This window comes from Eumetopias jubatus, unplaced genomic scaffold, assembly GCF_037043125.1.
Source record: "Eumetopias jubatus isolate StellerSeaLion01/CBP00866 unplaced genomic scaffold, mEumJub1_p1.0 scaffold_7, whole genome shotgun sequence".
Classification (NCBI taxonomy): Eukaryota; Metazoa; Chordata; class Mammalia; order Carnivora; family Otariidae; genus Eumetopias; species Eumetopias jubatus.
The window spans coordinates 48,368,631-48,390,163 of NW_028274813.1; the positions used below are offsets into that span (position 1 = coordinate 48,368,631).

At 36.1% G+C, this 21,533-nt stretch overlaps 1 protein-coding gene across 2 annotated transcripts in view; it reads left to right on the top strand.

Annotated features, from left to right (window-relative positions):
• The window catches only part of SOS2 (SOS Ras/Rho guanine nucleotide exchange factor 2), an 81,379-nt gene that overhangs the window by 5,745 nt on the left and 54,101 nt on the right, over positions 1 to 21,533 (top strand). For both annotated transcript variants that reach the window (XR_003609870.2, XM_028106625.2), the window contains exons 2-4: positions 14,464 to 14,589; positions 17,058 to 17,189; positions 18,469 to 18,633. Coding sequence is in view for 1 of the 2 variants with exons in the window: in XM_028106625.2 (XP_027962426.1) it covers positions 14,464 to 14,589; positions 17,058 to 17,189; positions 18,469 to 18,633 (423 nt within the window). In the remaining variant the exon portion in view is untranslated. The remainder of the gene's footprint in view (positions 1 to 14,463; positions 14,590 to 17,057; positions 17,190 to 18,468; positions 18,634 to 21,533) is intronic.

A 21,533-nucleotide genomic window follows, 5' to 3' on the forward strand; every position in this document is an offset into this window, starting at 1 on the left:
TCTGGCTCAGACCTCTCTCCTGAGCTTGGGTATCCACCTTCTTTCTTGATACTTCCACAGGGGTGTGTGATGGGCATCTCAACCAATACTGAGCTCCTTCTCTCCCCACCAAAACCTCCTTTTGTAGTGTTTCCTGTATCAGTAAATGGTTAGCTACTGCATCCTTCTGGTTGCTCCAAATAAAAATCTGGAGTTGTTCTTGAATCCTGTCTTTCTAATCTGTCTGATCTGTCAGCAGATCGTTTAGCTCTGCTTTAAAAACTGTAGCTATACTCAACCACCATTTCCTGCTCTTCCACTTCTGCTACCTGGGGCCAGGCCATCACCAGTCTCCTGGAGTGCTAAAATAGCCTATAACTGGTCTCCTGTCTTCTGCCCTTGCCCCATTCAGTCTTTTCTCAACACAGCAGAGATAAGTGATATCTTGTCATTCCTTTGTTCAAAACTCTCATTGCTTCTCAGAATAAAAGTCTTAAGTCCTCTCACTAGGTTACTATACTCTGATGCTGCATGTTGCCTATACGTCTCTGACTTCATACTTCTCTCCCTTTTTTGCTCTGCTCCTTCCCCGCAGTGGCTTCCTTGTACCCACAGACACATTCTAATGTGTAGACATCAGGGCTTTTGTACTTGCTGTTTCTTCTGCCTAGAACAGCCTTCCTGCAGATTAAAAACATGACTGGTCCTCGTACCTTCTTTAAGTCTTCAGACAAACATCATCTTGAAGAGGACTCCTCTTACAGCCTATTTAAAACCACTACATCCCCTGCTTCCTGGACATTCCTATGTAGATGTTCACAACATAACCCAATCCAAGTTTATTATCATTGTCCAAAACCTTCAGTATAAACGATATACTCAATATTCAAGCCAGAAACCTGGTCATCACCCTTCCCTTCCATCTCACATCAGGTTTAAATCTCATCAACATTGAGTCTTGATTCTTTCTCCTAATTAGAGGGGTTTTTTTTTTTTTTTTACATTTTTTGCTGTGTATCCCCAAAAGAATTTTTTAATTGTACGTTTTTATGTTGACATCTAAAAATGTTCATCTTCAAGTTCAGTTAGTTGCAGAAGATATAATTTTATATGTGTTCTAAATACTGATATTTTAAAATAAAACGGTTCCATCAGTCTTTATTTTTTATTTTTTTAAGATTTTATTTATTTCAGAGAGAGTGAGAGAGAGCACAAGAAGGGGGAGGGTCAGAGGGAGAAGCAGACTCCCCTCTGAGCAGGGAGCCTGATTCAGGGCTCGATCCCTGGATTCTGGGATCATGACCTGAGCTGAAGGCAGACTTAACCGACTGAGCCACCCAGGCACCCCCCCCCCCCCGAATCAGGCTTTTAAATATATCTGGTGAAATCTAAATACCATAGCATGTTGATATCCACCATTGATCCTTTTAAAATATACATGACAAAGTACTTTTTTTTTAAACGTTTTTATTTTAATTCCAGTTAGCATACAGTTTTATATCAGTTTCAGGTGTACAATATAGTGATTCAACAATTCCATACATCATCATGACAAGTGCACTCCTTAATCTCCATCACCTATTTCACCCATCCCCCCCATCTTCCTCCCCTCTGGTAACCATCAGTTTGTTCTCTATAATTAAGAATCTGTTTCTTGGGAAGCCTGAGTGGCTCAGTTGGTTAGGTGTCTGCCTTCAGCTCAGGTCATGATCCTGGGGTCCTGGGATCGAGCCCCGTGTCTGGCTCCCTGCTCAGCAAGGGAAACTTCTTCTCCCTCTCCCTGTGCCTGCCGCTCTTCCTGCTTGTGCTCTCTCTTTCTGTCAAATAAATAAATAAAATCTTTAAAAAAAAATCTGTTTCTTGGTTTCTCTCTCTCTTTTTCCCTTTGCTCATTTGTTTTGTTTCTTAAATTCCACATATGAGTGAAATCATAAGGTATTTGTCTTTCTCTGACTTATTTCACTTAGCATTATACTTTCTAGCTTCCTCCGTACCGTTGCATATGGGACAAAGTGCTATTTTTTTTTTTTAAGATTTTATTTATTTGACAGAGAGAGGGAACACAAGTAGGGGGAGTGGGAGAGGGAGAAGTAGGCTTTCCGCTGAGCAGGGAGCTTGCTCGATGCGGGGCTCTATCCCAAGACCCTGGGATCATGACCTGAGCCGAAGGCGGATGCTTAACAGCTGAGCCACCCAGGTGCCCTGACAAAGTGCTTTTTTAACAGTTGGAAATTTTACGTTATTCATTTTTCTCTGTGAACTTTTCATTCCAGTTCCTCTGCATAATTATATTTTAATATATGTTTATGCTTAAAAGTCTTTGATCCCTCCTTTATATTTACACTTTCCTCAACAACAAAAATGCTGTATATTGAATTTTTAAAAATTTCTTCAATGACCATGAAGCGTCAAATTCTTTCTTTTAGGGTGCCTGGGTGGCTCAGTCTGTTAAGTGTCTGCTCTCTGCTCAGGTCGTGATACTGGGGTCCTGGGATGGAGCCCCACATCAGGCTCTCTGCTCAGCAGGGAGTCTGTCCCTCTCCCTCTGCCCCTTTGTCACCCACCCCCACTCATGCTCTCTCTCATGCCCTCACTCTCTTCTCTCTCCCAAATAAATAAATTAATTAATTAATTTTAAAAATCTTTAAAAATATCTTTTAGGGTGAATTGCTAGTAGGACATAGTTGATCAAAAGAACATACATGTCATGGATTTTGAAAAATTAGTAATTATTAAGCTTTATTAAATATGCATTATTCAGTGACATCTATGTAGCTGTTTATACTGTTTTTAAATTAGTTCATGTTTCATGGGTGACTATTATTGTTAGAATGAGATATAGGGTCTTGCAGGAGTGAATCACAGTTCAGCATTTCTATTCCTTTTCCCATTTCTGTAGATATAAGCCCTGAGAACCCTTGTTAACATAGAAGAAAGATTTAAAGCAATCAAGCTCATTTTTTAAACTTTTTTCAAATTATATGCCAAAAATTGTTATCTATCAAAAAGTTAGTCTTAATGATATATCAGCCAGTAACTTATTTAGGTTCTCCTGCAATTTTGTTTAAAGTAAAAAGTTGGAAACCACCTGACTTGCAGAATGATTTGTTGCCTGGTCTTCAGAGCTATTCACTTTTTCATTTTCTAGCTTTTCCAGGACATGCCAAAAGACTAATAATTACAACTGTTACTTTTTTGCTTAGAGATACTTTATTTAGTCCAATATATCCAAGAAAGATTGGGAAAATGAAAACAATATTAACTTTAGTACACTTTAGCTATGATATTTATTAATAACATGTATTTTACCTTATCATGTTCTTTAAACATATTTTCATTGAATCCTTGGAGCTGTATATCTAGTTCATTGTATTCATTTTCTGTTGCTGCTTAACAAATTATTACAAGCTTTAGGGGTTTAATACAACACGGGTTTATTGTCTCAGTTTCTGTAAATTAAAAGTCTAGGCACAGTTTAGCTGGGTTCTCTGCTTAGGGTCTCAATCAAGGTTTTGGCTGGGGCTGCAGTCTCATCTGAAAGCCTCTTCCAAGCTCATGTAGTTATTGGCAGAATTCATTTCCTTGCAGTTGTATGTCTGAGACCCTCAGCCCCTAGAGGCTGCTGCCATTCCTTGCCGCATGACCCTCCCTATAACATGTCAATTTGTTTCTTCAAGGCCAACAGGAATGCATCTGCTGCTGTTTCTTATCTCGTACTTCTGCACCTGCTTTTAAAGGACTCACCTGATTTGGGTCAGGCCTATCCAGGATGATAATGTTTCAGTTAACTCAAAGTCAACTGATTAGGGACCTTAGTCAAGTTTTGCCTTACATGGTAACTTGATCATAAGAGTGCTATCCCATCATATTCCAAGTCCTGCCCACGCTCAAGAGGCGTACACAGAGCATGTACATCAAGGGGTGGGAATCCTAGGGGCCACCTTAGAATTCTGCCTACCACACTCATTCATTTAATTTAAATATCCAATATGTAACCAAATCAGTAAGGTTAATTTTAATTGTCAAGCCAACCAACCTCATATTTATCTTATTTGAGACAAGGTCTGACTTAATTTTTCAGGTCAAATGAATGTCTTAATACATGTCACATGCCAACTATCTCACTTCTGAATTCTAATTGTAAGATAGAAAAATAGTTAAGGTGTGAAAACTTGCTTTAGTTTTTTCTCTTGAGTGAAATAATGTTGCCTTTTAGTATTTTTTTTTTAATGATTTTATTTATTTGAGAAAGAGTGAGAGATCACGAGCAGGGTGGGAGGGGTAGAGGGAGAGGCAAACTCCCTGCTGAGCAGGAAGCCTGAAGCGGGACTCATCCCAGGCCCCTGGGATCATGACCTGTCCTGAAGGCAAATGCTTAATTGACTCAGCCACCCAGGCGCCCACGTTTTAGTTTTTCTTAAAGATGCTTTCTTTTCTTTGGTTTCGTATGTTTTTCTTCTTAGTAAGGCTGTGTTTTTTGATAGTAGGCTAGGGGATGGAAGAAGCAACGTACTTAAATGAAAAATATTTGTAATTGTCTCTTTGTTTAGTGTCCTAGATTTATTATTTTTTTATTGCCCACCCCCCCCCCCAGAGCAGCACACCATAGTGAGATCAGAGTAAATATCTGCCTTTCTTCAGTGAAGTGGGAAGTGGGCAGTTGGGAAGAAGAGGTGGGAAAGGAGAACCTGTTTTCTCCTTGAGTGCAGGTACCTTGTCAGGCAGATGATCTTTTTTTTTTTTTTTAAACATTTCTTTCTTTATTTGAGAGAGCAAGTGAGAGCACGTGTGTGTGAGTGCTGGGAGGGGCTGAGGGAGAGGGAGAGAGAATCTCAAGCAGACTCCCCACTGAGTGGGGAGCCCAACATGGGGCTCAGTCCCACGACCCTGAAATCATGACCTGAGCCAATAATCAAGAGTTGGACACTTAAGCGACTGAGCCACACAGGCGCCCCTGTGGCAGATGTTCTTTAAGAAAGAGTACGTATGGTAGTTTTGATAGTATGCTGAAGGAAGTGGGTATTTGGCTCAGGGAGTCTTAAACTTGGAATAAAGCATATTTAGAATAGTGATCTTTTCCTAGTTCACAGAGGAAAAAAGTCAATATTAATTTTTTTCAATTTTATATTTCACTCATAAGTTTTTCTTAAGTCTATGGTGTGGTGCCTACTGCTGTTTACTTGCTAGTGTGTAATGGAAGATTGTAAAACAAATGAACGAGAGAGAGAGAGAGGTTTTATAGGAAAAAGAGTTTATGATATTTTGTTTTTTCTTACAAATGTTTGCCTGTAGTTTCCAGTTTTATAGTCATTTTTACTAATAATACTCCTCTCTATGATGTAATACTAATCTCTTAATAATTTCACATTCTGCTAAGAGCACTGTGACTTCCAAATGCTTTGCCACTGGAGTAAGTTGGGAACCATTGATTTAGCCTGCGCTTTCTTGGCTTTACAGGCTAATGGCCTGCCTGTTTGGGAATGTACTTACAGACCAGTGCCATTTCATTTCATTCAAGGAAAATTTTAATGACAAAAATTTTAGCCTCCACTAATAGTCTTCTCTACATGTTTTGATTATTTTATGGTAAACCCTCACCTAATATTAAGCTAAATAGAGTGAGATACTTGGCCTGTACTTACCTCCTTTTTAAATAAACTTATATTTAAAACCCCTCAAGAAAGTTCCTAATTAAGAGCGCTGAATCTAAGTGAGAAGCGAATATTAAAAGTCAGTGGGGGGCGCCTGGGTGGCTCAGTTGGTTAAGCGACTGCCTTCGGCTCAAGTCATGATCCTGGAGTCCCGGGATCGAGTCCCACATCGGGCTCCCCGCTCAGCTGGGAGTCTGCTTCTCCCTCTGATCCTCTTCCCTCTCGTGCTCTCTGTCTCTCATTCTCTCTCTCTCAAATAAATAAATAAAATCTTTAAAAAAAAAAAAGTCAGTGGGAATTGAGCATTGAGTGGGAATCTCCCCATGTTTAATGTTACATGGGATAACTGAGTCTCCTGGTACATATCCAGTGAAATTAAAGCAAATTTTATGGAGTTCTCAATTTTTCCCAGTCCCCAGATTTCAGTGAGGCCAAGAAATCTGTTTGATACCATGAATTTATTTATTGAACAAGTATTTACTGAGTGCTTTCGTTATACAAAGCATGGCACTAGATTACCTGTGTGTTAGAAATAAAGGGGTGGGGAAATAGGAGGAAACCAAAAACATAAGAAATGGTTCTGACCTTGAAGAGTTGATAGTATGCAGCTGTGGTTTCATTATACATCCTAGTCAAAAAATTGCTACCTTAGAATATTATATGTTTATATTATTTTTTAAAACTATTAGGAGTATAATTGACACATAATAAACTGTACATATTTAAAGGATACAGTTTGATAAGTTTTTATGTATGTATATTTCAGTGAAGCCATCACAATAAAAATACTGAACATATCCTTCAGCCCCATAATTTCCTCTTGACTCTGACTCTCTAATTCTCCCTCCTTCCCCATTTCTTGTACCCAAGCAATTACTGATCTGCTTTCCATTACTGTAGATTACATTTTCTAGAGTTTTGTAGTAATGGAATCATACAATATATACTTTTTTTTTTTTTCTGGCTTCTTTGACTCAGCATAATTATTTTGCAGTTCCTCCATTTTGTGTCATATATTAATAGTTAACTCCTTTTTATTGCTCAGTAGTATTCCATTGTGTGGATATACCACTGTTTATCTCTTTATTAATGTAACTTTGATTCTCAGATCTTGGCTATTACAAATGAAACTGCTGTGAATATTTGGGTACAAGTCTTTGTATGGACATGTTTCCTTTTTCTTGGGTAATTACCAAAGAGTGACTGGATCAGATAGGAGGTGTATGTTTAACTTTTTAAGTAATTATCAAACTTTCCCAAACTGTTGTAGTTTTACATTCCCACCAGCAAAGTCTGAGAGTTCCAGTTCTTCCTGCCTACATTTGATATTTAATTTAATTTTAGCCATTGTAATACATGTCAGCAGTATTTTGTAGTTGATTGTGTATATTTTTAGAATGAAATTTGTTGCTTTTTTTTCAAACTGAATTTTAACTCTTTTTATAACAACAACAAAACTTCCAGTATTCTTAATTGATGTTTGAGGCATTTGCATACTTGCAAAAATTTTGGCAATAGAATGAACAATTTGGCATAAATAAATGTCATACCGTGTAGCCAAAGGGATTTATTTCTACATTGTACCAAAAACTCAAATGTTAATTGATTTAAACAAATGCACTGGCAAGATTTTTTATTTGATTTTGAATATGGAGAACTGGAAAATATAAATTAGGAAATAGCACTTCTGAAACTTGTCAAATCTAGTGTTTATCTTGGTATAAGATAATTTAAAGTTTAATATTTTTATGTGTTTATACATGGATCTATATATAGTATCATGACTATTCTTTTTACAGTGTATGTATAAGGAAATACCTTCTGGCAATTTGAAAATATGGTGTAACTAAAATACAGGTCTGACTTGTTACTCTACTGTTAAAGACTGAAAATTATTTTAATTGCTCTTTTTCTGACTAGTCTTTCAGAAAAATATGGTAGGTTAGTTCTGATGTGGTAATTTTGTTTACTGTCTCTTAGGGTGCTGAGATAGTAAATACTGTGCAAGTACGAAGTATGGTTAACTTCCATTGTCACCTTGATGTCCTATTAGTATTTATGTGTGGGATTTTAACATTATATATTTGTTTTTATGACTTTTCATATTTGCAATTACTTTAAGTGTGGCATAAGAAATTTTGATGCTCACTGTTAAAGTTGCTTTGCAGGTTATTTACCAAAATCATAATCACAGGAAAAAAAAATCCATTTGGGGCGCCTGGGTGGCTCAGTTGGTTAAGCATCTGCCTTCAGCTCAGGTCATGACCCCAGGGTCCTGAGATTGAGCCCCGCATCGGGCTCCCTGCTCGGCGGGAAGCCTGCTTCTCCCTCTCCTACTCCCCCTGCTTGTGTTCCCTCTCTCACTGTGTCTCTCTCTGTCAAAAAAAAAAAAAAAAATCCATCCCAGTTAGACATTATCTTAATTCTCATGCACAGTCACTTTCACTGAGTAGAGCACTTGGCTTTTATGGAAAGATGTTATAAGAAACAGCCTTATGAATGCCATTGCTAAACTTCCAGTGTAAATGCTTTTCTTTTTATTAAAAAAGAAGAGTCTTTTAATTCTTTGATCTAATAGAAATACATGGTAAGAAGTAATTAACTTCCTTCTTATCATGTTAAAGAAGTGCAGGAGATAAGAGAAAATATTTGTTTTCTCCAAAATCTATTTTGAATTTATAAAGAAATATTATAAAGCCTGGCTTTTTGGATGTTGGTCCTTTATAAGTATCTAACTGCTTTACTTTAAACTCCTCTTTTCCAAAGTCCTTAAAAAAGTAGTATGTTATCTCTAGTTTTATGTATCCTCCTTTTTCCCACTTTCTCAGTTCATATTATGTTTCTTTATAAGTTAGTATATTTTATCAAAATTATTCCTGAAAATAGAAAGATAACTAATTTTATAAGGCTTATAAGAAAAATAGCAGTACCTCCTCCCATTCATGAAATTTTTTGCTTTCCAGAGACAGTCACTTTTAACTTTTCCAAGTGATTCACTTCAGTGTTCTGTATCTCTAAGGAAAAAAATTGCTATTTCTTGATTTTTCTGTTTCGGCTATTATCTGTTAACGTCCTACCATGGAAGGTAAAGATTTAATATTCTTTCTTTTTTCTTAAGTTTTTATTCATTTTGGAGAGCGGGAGTGCATGAGCCGGGGGAGGGACAGTCAGAGAGGGAGAGAGAGAATCTCAAACAGACTCTGCACTGAGCATGGAGCCCAAGCGGGGCTCAATCTCACAACCCTGAGAATATGACCTAAGCTGAAATCAATAGTTGGTACTTAACTGACTGAACCACCCAGGTGCCCCTAGTATTCTTTAATACACATATATATTTCCCTCCTCCAACCATACACACCTTATCATATATACATACTTCCTGCCTCACTGCCCCCCGCCATGCCATGGTTATATCTTCGTTTTGTTTGGATCAGTATTCAAAGTTTACATTATTATGACTGTAAATGCTGTTATAGGTAAACCACTTTTTCTTTCCTACCTAACCTTTTACTGGAGTTAGTAATTGTCTTGTTTTGTTTGTGTAGTTTTCTATGTGGCGACTAATTCAAGCTTAAACTCGTACCAGTTGTCTAAATATCCTCTTAAGATTTTTAGATCCATCAGATGCTCTTATCAATTTAATCTTCTTTAAAGTTTTTATTTGTTTATTTTAGTAATCTCTACACCCAGTGTGGGGCTCGAACTCATGACCCTGATGAGATTGGGTCACATGCTTGGGGAGATCAAGGTTGTGAGATCAAGTGTCATGTGGGCTCCACTCTGTGCTCAGCGCAGAGTGTGCTTGAAATTCTCTCTCCCTCTTCCTCTGCCCCTCCTGCTCATGCTCTCCTTCTCTCTCTAAAATAAATAAATAAATCTTAAAAAAAAAAAAGTCTCAAGCTCTTCGACTGAGCCAGCTAGGCACCCCTTAATTTCATCTTTTTGAGACAGTTTCTCCCAGAATCTTCTGATCTTCTCTAGTCTGGACTGGTGACCTTATGCTTGTTGTACATGTCTCATAATTTCCCTTCACTTTATCCTGGGTACTCCTTTGGCCTTGATTCCTTCATTTCTTATATACTATATTTTTCTCTTGATTTATACTCTTGTTTTACTGTGGTATAAACTATAAAAGCTTAATGAGAAAGAGTGCATGAGAGAGAAAAATTTTTGACCTGTTATGTCTAAGCATGTCTTCATTTTACCATGATATTTGATTGATAGTTTGTTAGGAACTTCTTCTAAGTTGGAAATCTGCCTTCTAGCTTCCAGTGTTACGGTTGAAGTCTGGAACTAGTCTAATGTCCACATTGTATATGACCTGCTTCTTCCCTTCACCCTAAGCTTGTAGGATATTCTGTTTCCATTTTAATTTCATTTATTAGCTGGGGACTAGCAGGGCCCTTTTGACTTATTTTATTGTAATTTCATCCTTCCATTTTCTGTTTGCTAGATGATTCTCCAACTTTTTAAACTTATTTATGGTGAAGTAGTAAAACAGTCAAAAATGCATAAAACATAAATATACAAAGATAACCATTTTTATGGTAATCACTGCCTTGGTTTTTCTTTTATAGTTTTACCATTTAAACATGTGTCTCTAAATGTTACAGCTTAATTTTGTCTGATCTTGAAGTGGAATTCCATTGTATGTATTCTTCTTGTCTGGCAGCTTTCTGCCAACAATATTTCGAAGATATAGCCACATTTTATGTAGCTATAGTTACTCAGTTTTCTTCCTGTATTCCGTTGTATGAACATGCTACAGTTTATTCCACCTTTTTTTTTTTTTTAAGATTTTATTTATTTATTTGACAGAGAGAGACACAGCGAGAGAAGGAACACAAGCAGGGGGAGTGGGAAAGGGAGAAGCAGGCTTCCCGCGGAGCAGGGAGCCTGATGCAGGGGGCTCAATCCCCGGACTCCGGGATCATGACCTGAGCCGAAGGCAGACGCTTAATGACTGAGCCACCCAGGCGCCCTGATTTATTCCACTCTTAATAGATATTTGAGTTTCTAGTTGGGAGGTATCACTAATGTTACTTAGGAGCCTTCTTATACGTGTCTTCTAGGAAACCTGTGTGCTTATTTCTCTAGAACAGTGCTGTCCAATAGAAATATAACATAAGTCACATATGTAATTTTAAATTTTCTCATAGCCATATTAAAAAAGTAAGAAACTCATGAAATTGATTTTAATACTATATTTCATTTAACTAATAAATCTAATCATTTTAGCATATAATCAATATAAACATTGAGATATTTGACGTTCTTTTTTTTATACTAAATCTTTGCTATCTGGCATGTATTTTACACTTAAAGCCCACTTTATTCCAATAGGGCTACATTTTAGGTGCTCAATAGCCATATGTGGCTAGTGTCCGCTGTGTTGGACTGCATAGCTCTAAAGAGAAATATCTCCAGCAGTGGAATTGCTGGGTCATAGGGTATGCATATCTTTTTTTTAATTTTTGATTTTTTAAATTGAAGTATGACTGACATATAGTATTGTCTTAGTTTTAGGTATATATACTTTATGAAGTGATCTCAATAGGTTAGTTGCCATCTGTTAACATACAAAGTTTTCACAGTATTATTGATTATAGAGTACTGCATATCTTGCACTTTAGTAGATAATGGCAAAAACTTTTTTAAGTGATTGAGCCAAAAAACTAAAAAATAAAAATAAAATGAGCCGTTTTGCACTCCAGTGGCAGTGTGTTGAGAGTTCCCATTGTTCTACGTAATCACTAATGCTTAGTATTATTAGGCTTTTTAGTTTTGCTCTCTGATGGGTGGGTAATAGTTTTCATTGTGGTTTAATTTGCACTTCTCTCATTACCAAAGAGCTAGAGCTCTTCTTGGTCATTTGAATTTCTTTTGTAAAGTGCTGATATGTTTTTTTTGCCCATTTTTTTCTATTGGGATTTTTTTTTTTTTTTAAGTAGGCTCCATGCCCAACATGTGCATCAAACTCAAAACCCCAAGATCAAGAGTTGCATACTCTACCGATTGAGCCAGCTGGGTGCCCCTGTATTGGGATTTTTATCATTTTTTTTTCTTTTGAATTTCTAGTTCTTTATATGTTCTGGATGTGAGCCGTTTTGTTTTATGTGTCACATAAATCTTTTCCAGTGCTAACTTGTCTTTTCACTTCCTTAAAGGTCTTGTTGAACTTAAGTTTTCATTTTTAATTTAAAGTTATGTTTATCAGTCCTTTCCTTTCTGGATAGTAATTTTTGTGTCTTGTTTAGGAAATCCTTTCCTATCCTGAGTCATGAAGATAATATCTTGTTTTATATTACCAGTTTATTAGGTCCTTATGTAATAGTTCTAAAATATCCAACTAGAATTGTTGTTTGTGTACAGTGTGAATTGGAGTTGAGTATAATTCTTCTCCATATGGGTATCCAGTTGTTCACTATTTATATACTTCCTCGCCTCCCCATGACCACACCCTCATACCCTGTAGTACTAGCTTTGTTGTAAATCAAGGGTCTGTATATTTATGGGCTTGTTTCTGTATTCTCTCTTCTGTTCCATTCGTCTGTTTGTCTGTCATTATAACATCACATTCTTACTGTAGCTCTGTAATAAATCCCAGTAGCGATTACAGCAAGTACTTCTATTCTTTAAGTGCCTGATTTTCTTAGCCTTTTGCAATTCCATGTAAGTTTTGAAATTATCTTGTCAATTTCAGCAAACAGACTTTTTGGTTTTGACTGTGATTTTAAGTCTGTGGATCAGTTTGAGAATTGATATACTTACAATATTAAGTCTGATAATTCATGAACATGCTATTATATTTCATTTATTAGGATCTTTTAATTCCTCTCAGAGTCTATAGTTTTCTCCCCCAAGGGTCTTATACTTCTTTTGTTAAGCTGTATTTCAAGGTACATGATACATTTTTTATTCCATTGTAAATGATATTATTTAAGACTTTTATCTTTCATCTTTGTTGTGTTCCACAGAAATAAAATTTTATTTTTTTATGAATTAAAATAATTTGGGGTGCCTGGGCATGTTGGTTAAGTGACCGACTCTTGATTTCAGCTCAGGCCATGATCTCAGGGTTGTGGAATTAAGCCCTGCCTCAGGCTCCTCTCAGTCTGCTTGAGATTCTCTCTCCCCTTCTCCCTCTGCCCTTCCCCCTGCTCGTGCACTCTCTCTCTCTCAAATAAATAAATACAATCTTTTTAAAAAATAATTTATCTGTACAATATTTTGATTTTCCTTCATGAGTATATTAGTCTGGTGTCTGCAAAGAAACAGAAACACATGCATACTCTCTCTCTCTCTCTCTTCCCTCTCTCTGTCTCTCTCTAATAAAGGTAGAGGAGTCCAAAATCTGCAGTCAGCTGGAGACCCAGGAGAGCTGATGGTATAGTCCTAGTCCAAGTCCTAGTTTAAGGCAGAAGACCAAAATCCTGGGTCAAAGACTGGCAGAGAGAAAGAATTCTTTCTTGCTCAGCCTTTTTTATTTAGGCAGGTCCACTCACAGTGGGGAGGGCAGTCTGCTTTACTCAGTCTACCAATTCAAATGTTAATTTTACCCAGAAACCCTCATAGATACACTCAGATATAATGTTTAGTGTCTGGGCACCCTGTGGCCCAGGCTAATTGACACATAAAATTAACTATCATAGTGGGCAATCAAATCACCTGTAAATCTCTTCCTTTCTAATTCTTACACTTTTACTTCTTTTTCTTGCTGGACTGCACTATCCAGGACCTCCAGTACAATATGGAATAGAAATGATACAGCGAGTATCCTTGCCTTTTTCCTGATACAAAAAAAAAGCTTTCGGTATTTCACCATTGACTATGATGTTTATTGTAGGGTTTTTTTAATAGATATCCTTTTACTAAATTAAGTTCACTAGGAGATTTTATTATGAATGAATGTTGAGTTTTTTAGATGCGTTTTTAACTAAATCATTGATATTATCATATTACTTTTCTTTTTTAATCTGTTAGCATGGTGAATTATTTTGTTTGATTTTCCAACATTAAATTAACTTTACATTCCTGGGATAAACCCACTTGGTTGGTCACATTTTTTTTTATATGTATTATGGAATTTAGTTGATATTTTACTTAGGCTTTTATTTCTAGGCTGATGAGTAAAAATGGCTTATAATTTTCATCTTTTTTTTTTGAGTTTTTATATCAAGGCTAGTCTCACAATAAGTTGGGAAGTCTATTTTGTTCTTCTTCCAGTTTCTTTCTTAAATGTTTAAGTTTGCCAGTAAAGCCATCTAGGCCCATATAATGAGCTATAAAAGCAAGTCTCAACAAATTTTAAAAAACCGAACTCCTAGGAAGTATGTTTTCTGACCACAATGCAATTATTCTAGAAATCGGTAAAAAAGGGAACTTAAAAAAATACCATATGTTTAGAAATTAAGAAATATACTTCTAAATTCTAAAGGTCAAAGAAGAAACCATAATGGAAATTAGAAGCTATTTTGAACTGGATAATTAAAAAAAAAATCTATTTTTACAAAAGTAGATCTTAGACCGCGGGAAGCCTGCTTCTCCCTCTCCCACTCCCCCTGCTTGTGTTCCCTCTCTCGCTGTCTCTCTCTGTCAGATAAATAAATAAAATCTTTAAAAAAAAATAAAGTTTTCTATTACTTTCTGCTCTGTGGGTTAAGAAAAGTTTACAGAGACCAACAATTAGAGGTGGGTTTTTCCCCCACTTTTTGTGTTTTATGTCTGTATTTGAATAACTATTCTAGTAAAATGTTAATAATTATAAATAAGATTCTCTGAGATTTGTCATAAATATTTTTGCCTGTTCTTTAACTGAGACTTTTTTTTAAAGGTTCAGGAGCAAGTACATCCCAATCTCTCAGCTAATGAAGAGTCTCTCTATTATATTGAAGAGCTGATTTTTCAGCTGCTTAATAAATTATGCATGGCTCAACCACGGACTGTTCAAGATGTGGAGGTAAAAATTATTTTGATATTTCAGAAAGTCACTGAACCATTCTACAAATTAATTTTTTAGTCTATATCATTCTAAATCATTATGGAAACTAAAACCATTGAAATCTTATGTGGAATATGTGCTGAGTTCATTTTCAACAGAGATAGCAAGGCAAATCAATGGGGAAAGGAAGGTGTTTAAGCAAAAAAAAAGTGCTAAAGTAACTGGATAAATTTATGAGAGAAAAACCCTTGAAGCCTATTTCACATAAAAATTAATTCAAGATGCATCATAGTCTTAAGCATAAAAGCTGAAACTATAAAGTTGTAGGAGAGAATGGAGAAGAATATCTTCTTAACCTGGGGTTAACCAAATTTTTTTTTTTTTACAGAGGACTCAAAACACAGTAAGTATTAAAGAATAAAATTAATAAAATGAAAAAGGTGTGTAAGTCACAAACGAGGAGAAAATGTTTGTGATATATATTCCTTACAAAGGATTTGTATCCAGAATGTTAACTTCTACAAATCAATAATAAAAAGACACCTTCCTCCCCCAAATGGGCAAAAGTCTTGAGCAGACACTTCATAGAAAGAAGATATGGTATTGACCAATAAGCACATGAAAAGTGCTCAAGCTCTTTTTTTTTTTCCCCATTTTTTAAAAAATAATCTCTACATCCAGTATGGGGCTCAAACTCAACCCAGGATCAAGAGTTGCATGCTCCACTGACTGAGACAGCCAGGTGCCCTTCAAGCTCTTAAGTCACAGGGAAATAGAAATTAAAACCATATTGAGATATCATTTCACTCCCCTTTCAAGGGACAAAACTAAAGACTATTAACACCAAATGCATAATTAGAACTCTTACACATTGCCAATGGGAGGGTAAAATGGTATAACCACTTTGGAAAATTGTTTGGCAGTTTCTTATAAACATATGGTATATCTAGCCTATGACCCAGCAGCTTTACTCCTAAGTATTTAACCTAGAGAAATGAAAATATATGTTCACAAAGAGACTTATGTATGTCCAAGCAGTTTTATTCATAATACCCCAAAATTGGAAACAACTCAAATTTCTATCAACAAGAAAATGAATAAACGGGTTGTGGATCATTTATAAAATGGAATACTATTCAGTAATAAAATGAAAGAATGAACTATTGATATGTGTGATACCATGGCTATAATTCACGGACATTATATAGAACAAAAAAAGCTAGACCTCGGAGAGTACATATGCTATATTTCTGTGAAGTTCAGAAACAGCTAAAATTAATGGTGATAGAAATCAGAATGGTGGCTGCCTATGAGTGTGGGGATGGAGATGATAGAAATATTCTGTATCTTTATTAAAGTGATGGATACACAGGTGTAAGCATTTTTCAAACCATTGAATTGTACACTTAAGATCTGTGCATTGTACTGCATATAAATACTGCTTCAGTAAAGGACTAGTAAAAATCTTAAGGCTATTTACTGTTTGATTAATATACAGACACACCTCTAAAAAATTCTGTGAATTAGTGCTAAAATACTTGTTTTGGCTCAGTTTACATGGGAGTATTTTTAGGTTTTTAGAAATACCCATCAGTACAGCTTTCAAAAATTACTTTTGTACTATATTGTTTACATCACCTTTCTTTTGAAAATTGTTTCTGTAATAAGGCAACAACTTCTAGTCTGAAGGAAAATCTTAATTTGGAGTAATTGGGCTATTAAGACTTTTAGGAACTCTTGGAATGAAAGCATTTGTTTCCCTACTCTCAGCTCGAAGACATTAAGTATAAAAAAAAGCATACTTCTCAATAGCTAAATATGCTAAAAGATGAGAACATAATTTTAAAAAACAGGAAGTCCCGCTAAAAATTGGAGTTTGATTCACCTATCATTAGTTCTCATTATTCATGCGAACCACTGGTTAAAATTCAGATTAGATGAGCCATAATAGTAACCTAAAAAGCTTAGATTGTTTTTGCCAGGAGATCTGCTGTTCTGAGCTTTGTCACCCACTTGAACTTTTAAAAGGTACATGACATCTCTTTTTAAAATTCTTCTCTATATTTGAAGCTCCAAGGTCAGCAAAAGGAGAGTGACTGCATAATAATAATTAATAATGAGTTAACTGCTTCTGCTAGGTAAATAATTTTAACTCTAGGAACCTTATTGTAAAATCACTGGTGAGTATTTCGTGGTGGTTTTCATCTCTCCTAATGTTACTACTTTTTCCTAGTTCTCGTTCCATCTTAATTATGCTTATGCTTAAAAGCTTTCTGTTTAAATTTCACCTTTTTCTTTACTCATGGGAATTACGTGGAAAAATCTTGAGAGTACTGTTGATCCTTTTTGAAAAAAATTAGTTATTACAGGAATCAGAACATATGTCACTATTATCTGCTAGCATTAAAGATGATAAAATTTAGTTTTGTATGAATTTTCTATTATGAACACTTCTATTAACAATAGTACTGCTGTGATCTGAACAGGAACGTGTTCAAAAGACCTTTCCTCATCCAATTGATAAATGGGCTATTGCTGATGCACAATCTGCCATAGAAAAACGAAAACGAAGAAATCCTCTCTTACTCCCTGTGGACAAAATCCATCCTTCATTGAAGGTAGTAAAAAAAAAAAAAACATTGGGGAAGTTCTTTATCATGAATAATACTTTATAAGATATTGGTATATTTATGTAGTATTTATATAGCATGGTCTATGTTAGTATGTGCATGTACGTGTGTGTACTTGTACATACACATATATACATACATATTGTGTGTACAAATAAAAATACTCTGATAAAATCAGATTTCCTTTCAAATAATATTAAAAGTTATCGTTAAGCAATAATACATCTTTGTGGTATCTTCTGTTGAGTATTACCCCTGACTGATTCTCAACCTCTAATTAAGAAAATATATATTGTCGGGGCGCCTGGGTGGCTCAGTCGGTTAAGCATCTGCCTTCAGCTCAGGTCATAATCTCAGAGTCCTGGGATTGAGTCCCGCATCAGGCTCCCTGCACAGTGGGGAGCCTGCTTCTTCCTCTCCTGCTGCTCCCCCCCCCCCCCCCCGGCTTGTGCTTTCTCTCGTTCTTTCTTCAGCTCTCTGGCAAATAAATAAATAAAATCTTTAAAAAGTAGGGGCGCATGGGTGGCTCAGTCATTTGAGCAGCTGCTTTCGGCTTGGGTCATGATTTCAGGTTCCTGGGATTGAGCCCCGCATTGGGCTCCCTGCTCAGCGGGGAGCCTGCTTCTTCCTCTCCTGCTGCTCCCCCTGCTTGTGCTCTTGCTCTCTCTTTCTCTCTCAAATAAATAAGATCGTTTAAAAAGAAATCTTTAAAATATATATATATATATAGTCAAAGCTGTGGTGAGTTCAGAACTGTTTTTAAATTAATTTGTATTTATCACAGATATTTTTATACATTGGAAAAATAGGCTAGGGAATATTATTTAGTCTATAGAAAATATTTGATGTATATGGATTTGAATGCCCCCTTGGTAGCAATTTCAAAACATCCCCTAACTCCGCCCTCATATGCACATATCCTCTCCTCAATACAAACCACTGTCATTTGGGGATATTGGTTACAGGTCCTTGAAGATAGCAGATACTTGTCAAATGGGTTTTGGGTAATGTATTTATTAAGAGGTTTTCAGTGAAGTCCTGGCCAAGATTTCTTGATACTAAAGGCAGATTTGTTAGATTAGATGTCTCTTTAAAAAGCCTCTGATACTGGGGCCAGTTGCTCATTCTGTATCCTATGATACCTGTAACTTTAGACATTTGGTTTATAGAAAGTTTGTAAGCAAGAATGTTGGATAAAATTTTTCAGTGTTTAACTGATACTTGACAGTGCCATTTTTTAGAATTAAATTGTTTGTTCTTTCCACAGGAAGTTTTAGGGTACAAAGTGGACTATCATGTATCCCTGTATATTGTGGCTGTACTAGAGTATATCTCAGCTGATATTTTGAAGTTGGCTGGTAATTATGTTTTTAATATCCGACATTATGAAATATCTCAGCAGGACATTAAAGTGTCAATGTGTGCAGATAAGGTGAGTGTTAAGTGGTATTTAAACTTAACTTGAATAATAGTGACTATATGTCACCTCTACCTCTGTCTTTTTTATACATGTTTGTATTAGTAATTTTAATAATTCCTGGTGTTGGAAGACAGAAAAATGCTGGTGTTTTAGACAAACCTTGATACTTTCAGCCTATGACAGGATGGGAATCTCCCCCTCCCCACCCCATCAAGAATCTTTTACCTACAAGAGAAAAACAGCCAAAGCCTCAAACCAATTTAAGAAAAGTAGTTTGAGTTTTATCTTTTTAGAAAGAAAATATATACAGAGCATTCAGGTACTTATAAGTAATTTTGAAAAACATACTTTAGTTTCATAGAATAGTGGGGCACAGCTAGAGAGCAGAAGACTGCAATGCCTGTGTTTCTTCCTTCTGATACTGTTTCCGTTAGTTACCTTGTTGCTTCCTGGCTGTAAGCCTCTGGGGGAAGAAACTGAGTCTCTTTATTTTCCTTCTACTTTTCTTTCCTTTCTACTTTTTTTTTTTTTTTTTTACTTTTTAAATAAACATTTTTGGGTATCTCTCAATGTGCCAGTCACTGCCCTGAGCTGTAAGGATCCAGCATTGAACAAGACAGCAGTCCCTGTGTTAGAAGGAATTTATTTTAGTGGGGAAAGAAATATGGTAAAAAACATAATAATTGCCACACAGTGTGATTAAAAACTAGTATAAGCCAAAGTGCAGTGGAGAAAGTGGTCACTTCTGACCTGGGGGAGACCAGGAACACTTCATAGAGAAGGTGCCTAAACTAGACCACTAAGGGTGAATGACTCCTAGAACTTGGCACACGCCAATGGTTCTCTACTTTGACTGTACATCAGAACTACCAGAAAGAATACTGATGCCTGCATCTTACTCCCAGAGGTTCTGATTTACTTGGCCTGGGTTAGGACTCTAACCCTCAACATATTTTGAAAGCATCCCAGGTGATTCTGATGTGCAGTTATTGTTGAGATCTACTCTAGTCTGCCTTGATCTCAAAAATGATTTTTCACTTGAATTTCATAGTAGAGATTCCTAGATATTTCTATTTTGACTTCTAAAATTATGATTACATGCTTTAAAAAATTTTTTTTCTATCTCAGACTTTAGAAAAGTTGCAGGTGCAATAAAAGATACTCCATTGTGCCCTGAACCACTTGAGAGTAAGTTGCCAACATAGTTTACAAACAAAAACATTCTTCTGCATACCGTGGAATGACAGTGGAATGACAATCAAAATCCAGGAAATTAACTTTGATTCATTATACTATCTAATTTTCAGGCCCCATTCAAGTTTTGCCAGTTGTCCCAGTGATGTCCTTTATAGCAAAATGATCCAGTCCAGAATTAGTCATGTATCTTTCAGTCTGGGATAATTCCTCATAATTCTTTAACTTTTGTGGCCTTGATACTTTTGAGGATTACAACTAGTTATTGTTTAAAATGTCCCTTACTGGGGCTTCTGGGTGGCTCAGTCGATTAAGCAACCGACTCTTGATTTTGGCTAAGGTCTTGATCGCAGGGTCGTGAGTTCAAGCTCCACATTGGGCTTCACGGTGGGTGTGGAGCCTACTTAAAAAAGGAAAAAGTCCCTTACTTTAGTTTTTTTCTGGTATTGCCTCTTCATTAGATTCAGGTTATGGATCTTTGGCCAGGAATATCAGAGAAGTAATGCTGTACTCTTTTCATTGCATCTCTCCCATGGCACACAATTTTGATGTGTCCCATCACTGGTGATTTCATTTTGATCACTTGATTAAGGGGTTGTTTTCCAGGCTTCTCTGCCTTGAAGTACTATTTCCCATTTTGTAATTAATAAATATTTTGTGGAATATTTTAAGATCGTGAATATCTTGTTCCTCATTGCACTTGAAATTTATTCATTTATTTTAATATAGGCTCATGGATTCTTACTTAATATGCTTTCCATTATTTCATTACTTATTTTGATAATTCAAATTGTCCTAGATCTGGCCAGTGGGAGCTCCTTTGTGTTGGCTTCTCTGTCTGTATCATTCTTTGAACACTTCCTTTTGACAGAAGATGTTCCAGGTTCAGCTTTTCTTTACATGCTGCTCACGCCTGGGATTAGTCATTTTCTAAAATTCCAGGTTCCTTTTAGTAGAGAATGGTATTTAGAAACCAAGATCTGGGTGCTAGATAAACTCACTGCTATTATGGTGTACATGTATGTTCTGGTCTCTAGATGCCAGATTTGGGGAGTGTGTGTGTCTATACATTATATGTATACAACACATCTATATTTATTTCTTATCTATGTTTTTCTTGTTATGGCAGCCCAAGAAAACTAATACAGGCGTGTACTTTCACAAGTTGTTTATTTTCCAACATAGGTGATATGTTAGCACCAACCTACATTTAAGTGGGGGTGGACCTGTAACGCAGGTGGTAATTCAGTTCTGCTTAGAAGATAGTATTTTATTTACCTATTTCTGAGTGGGTAGAACAATTTTGGGAAATCTGCTTTACCGTTCTCTCAGGCTTAAGCTTCTAACTCAAGAACTACCCTGTGTCTACCAAAAAAGAATTATCTATCTTTATATGAATTCACAGATCTCTCCAATCCAAAACTAATACCACAGGGTTCATTTTAGCCTCCCCTTGTTCATATTTATAACTGTCTTCTCTGACAGAAATCTGGCTCCCATTTTCCTTAATATATTTTCTTATTTGATCTGTTCTCCTGTATGTAACCAGTCTCCTAACAGTCCTCTCTTCCTGCACTGGTACAGGCACCTTCTTTAACTGCTTAATAGCAGTTGCTGGTATGGTAAATGTGCATTAGAAAAGCATCACACTGTGCTCTATCATGTGCTTCTACAATAGTATCCTTTTCTTTTTCTCCAAGTTCATATAGCTTTCTTTA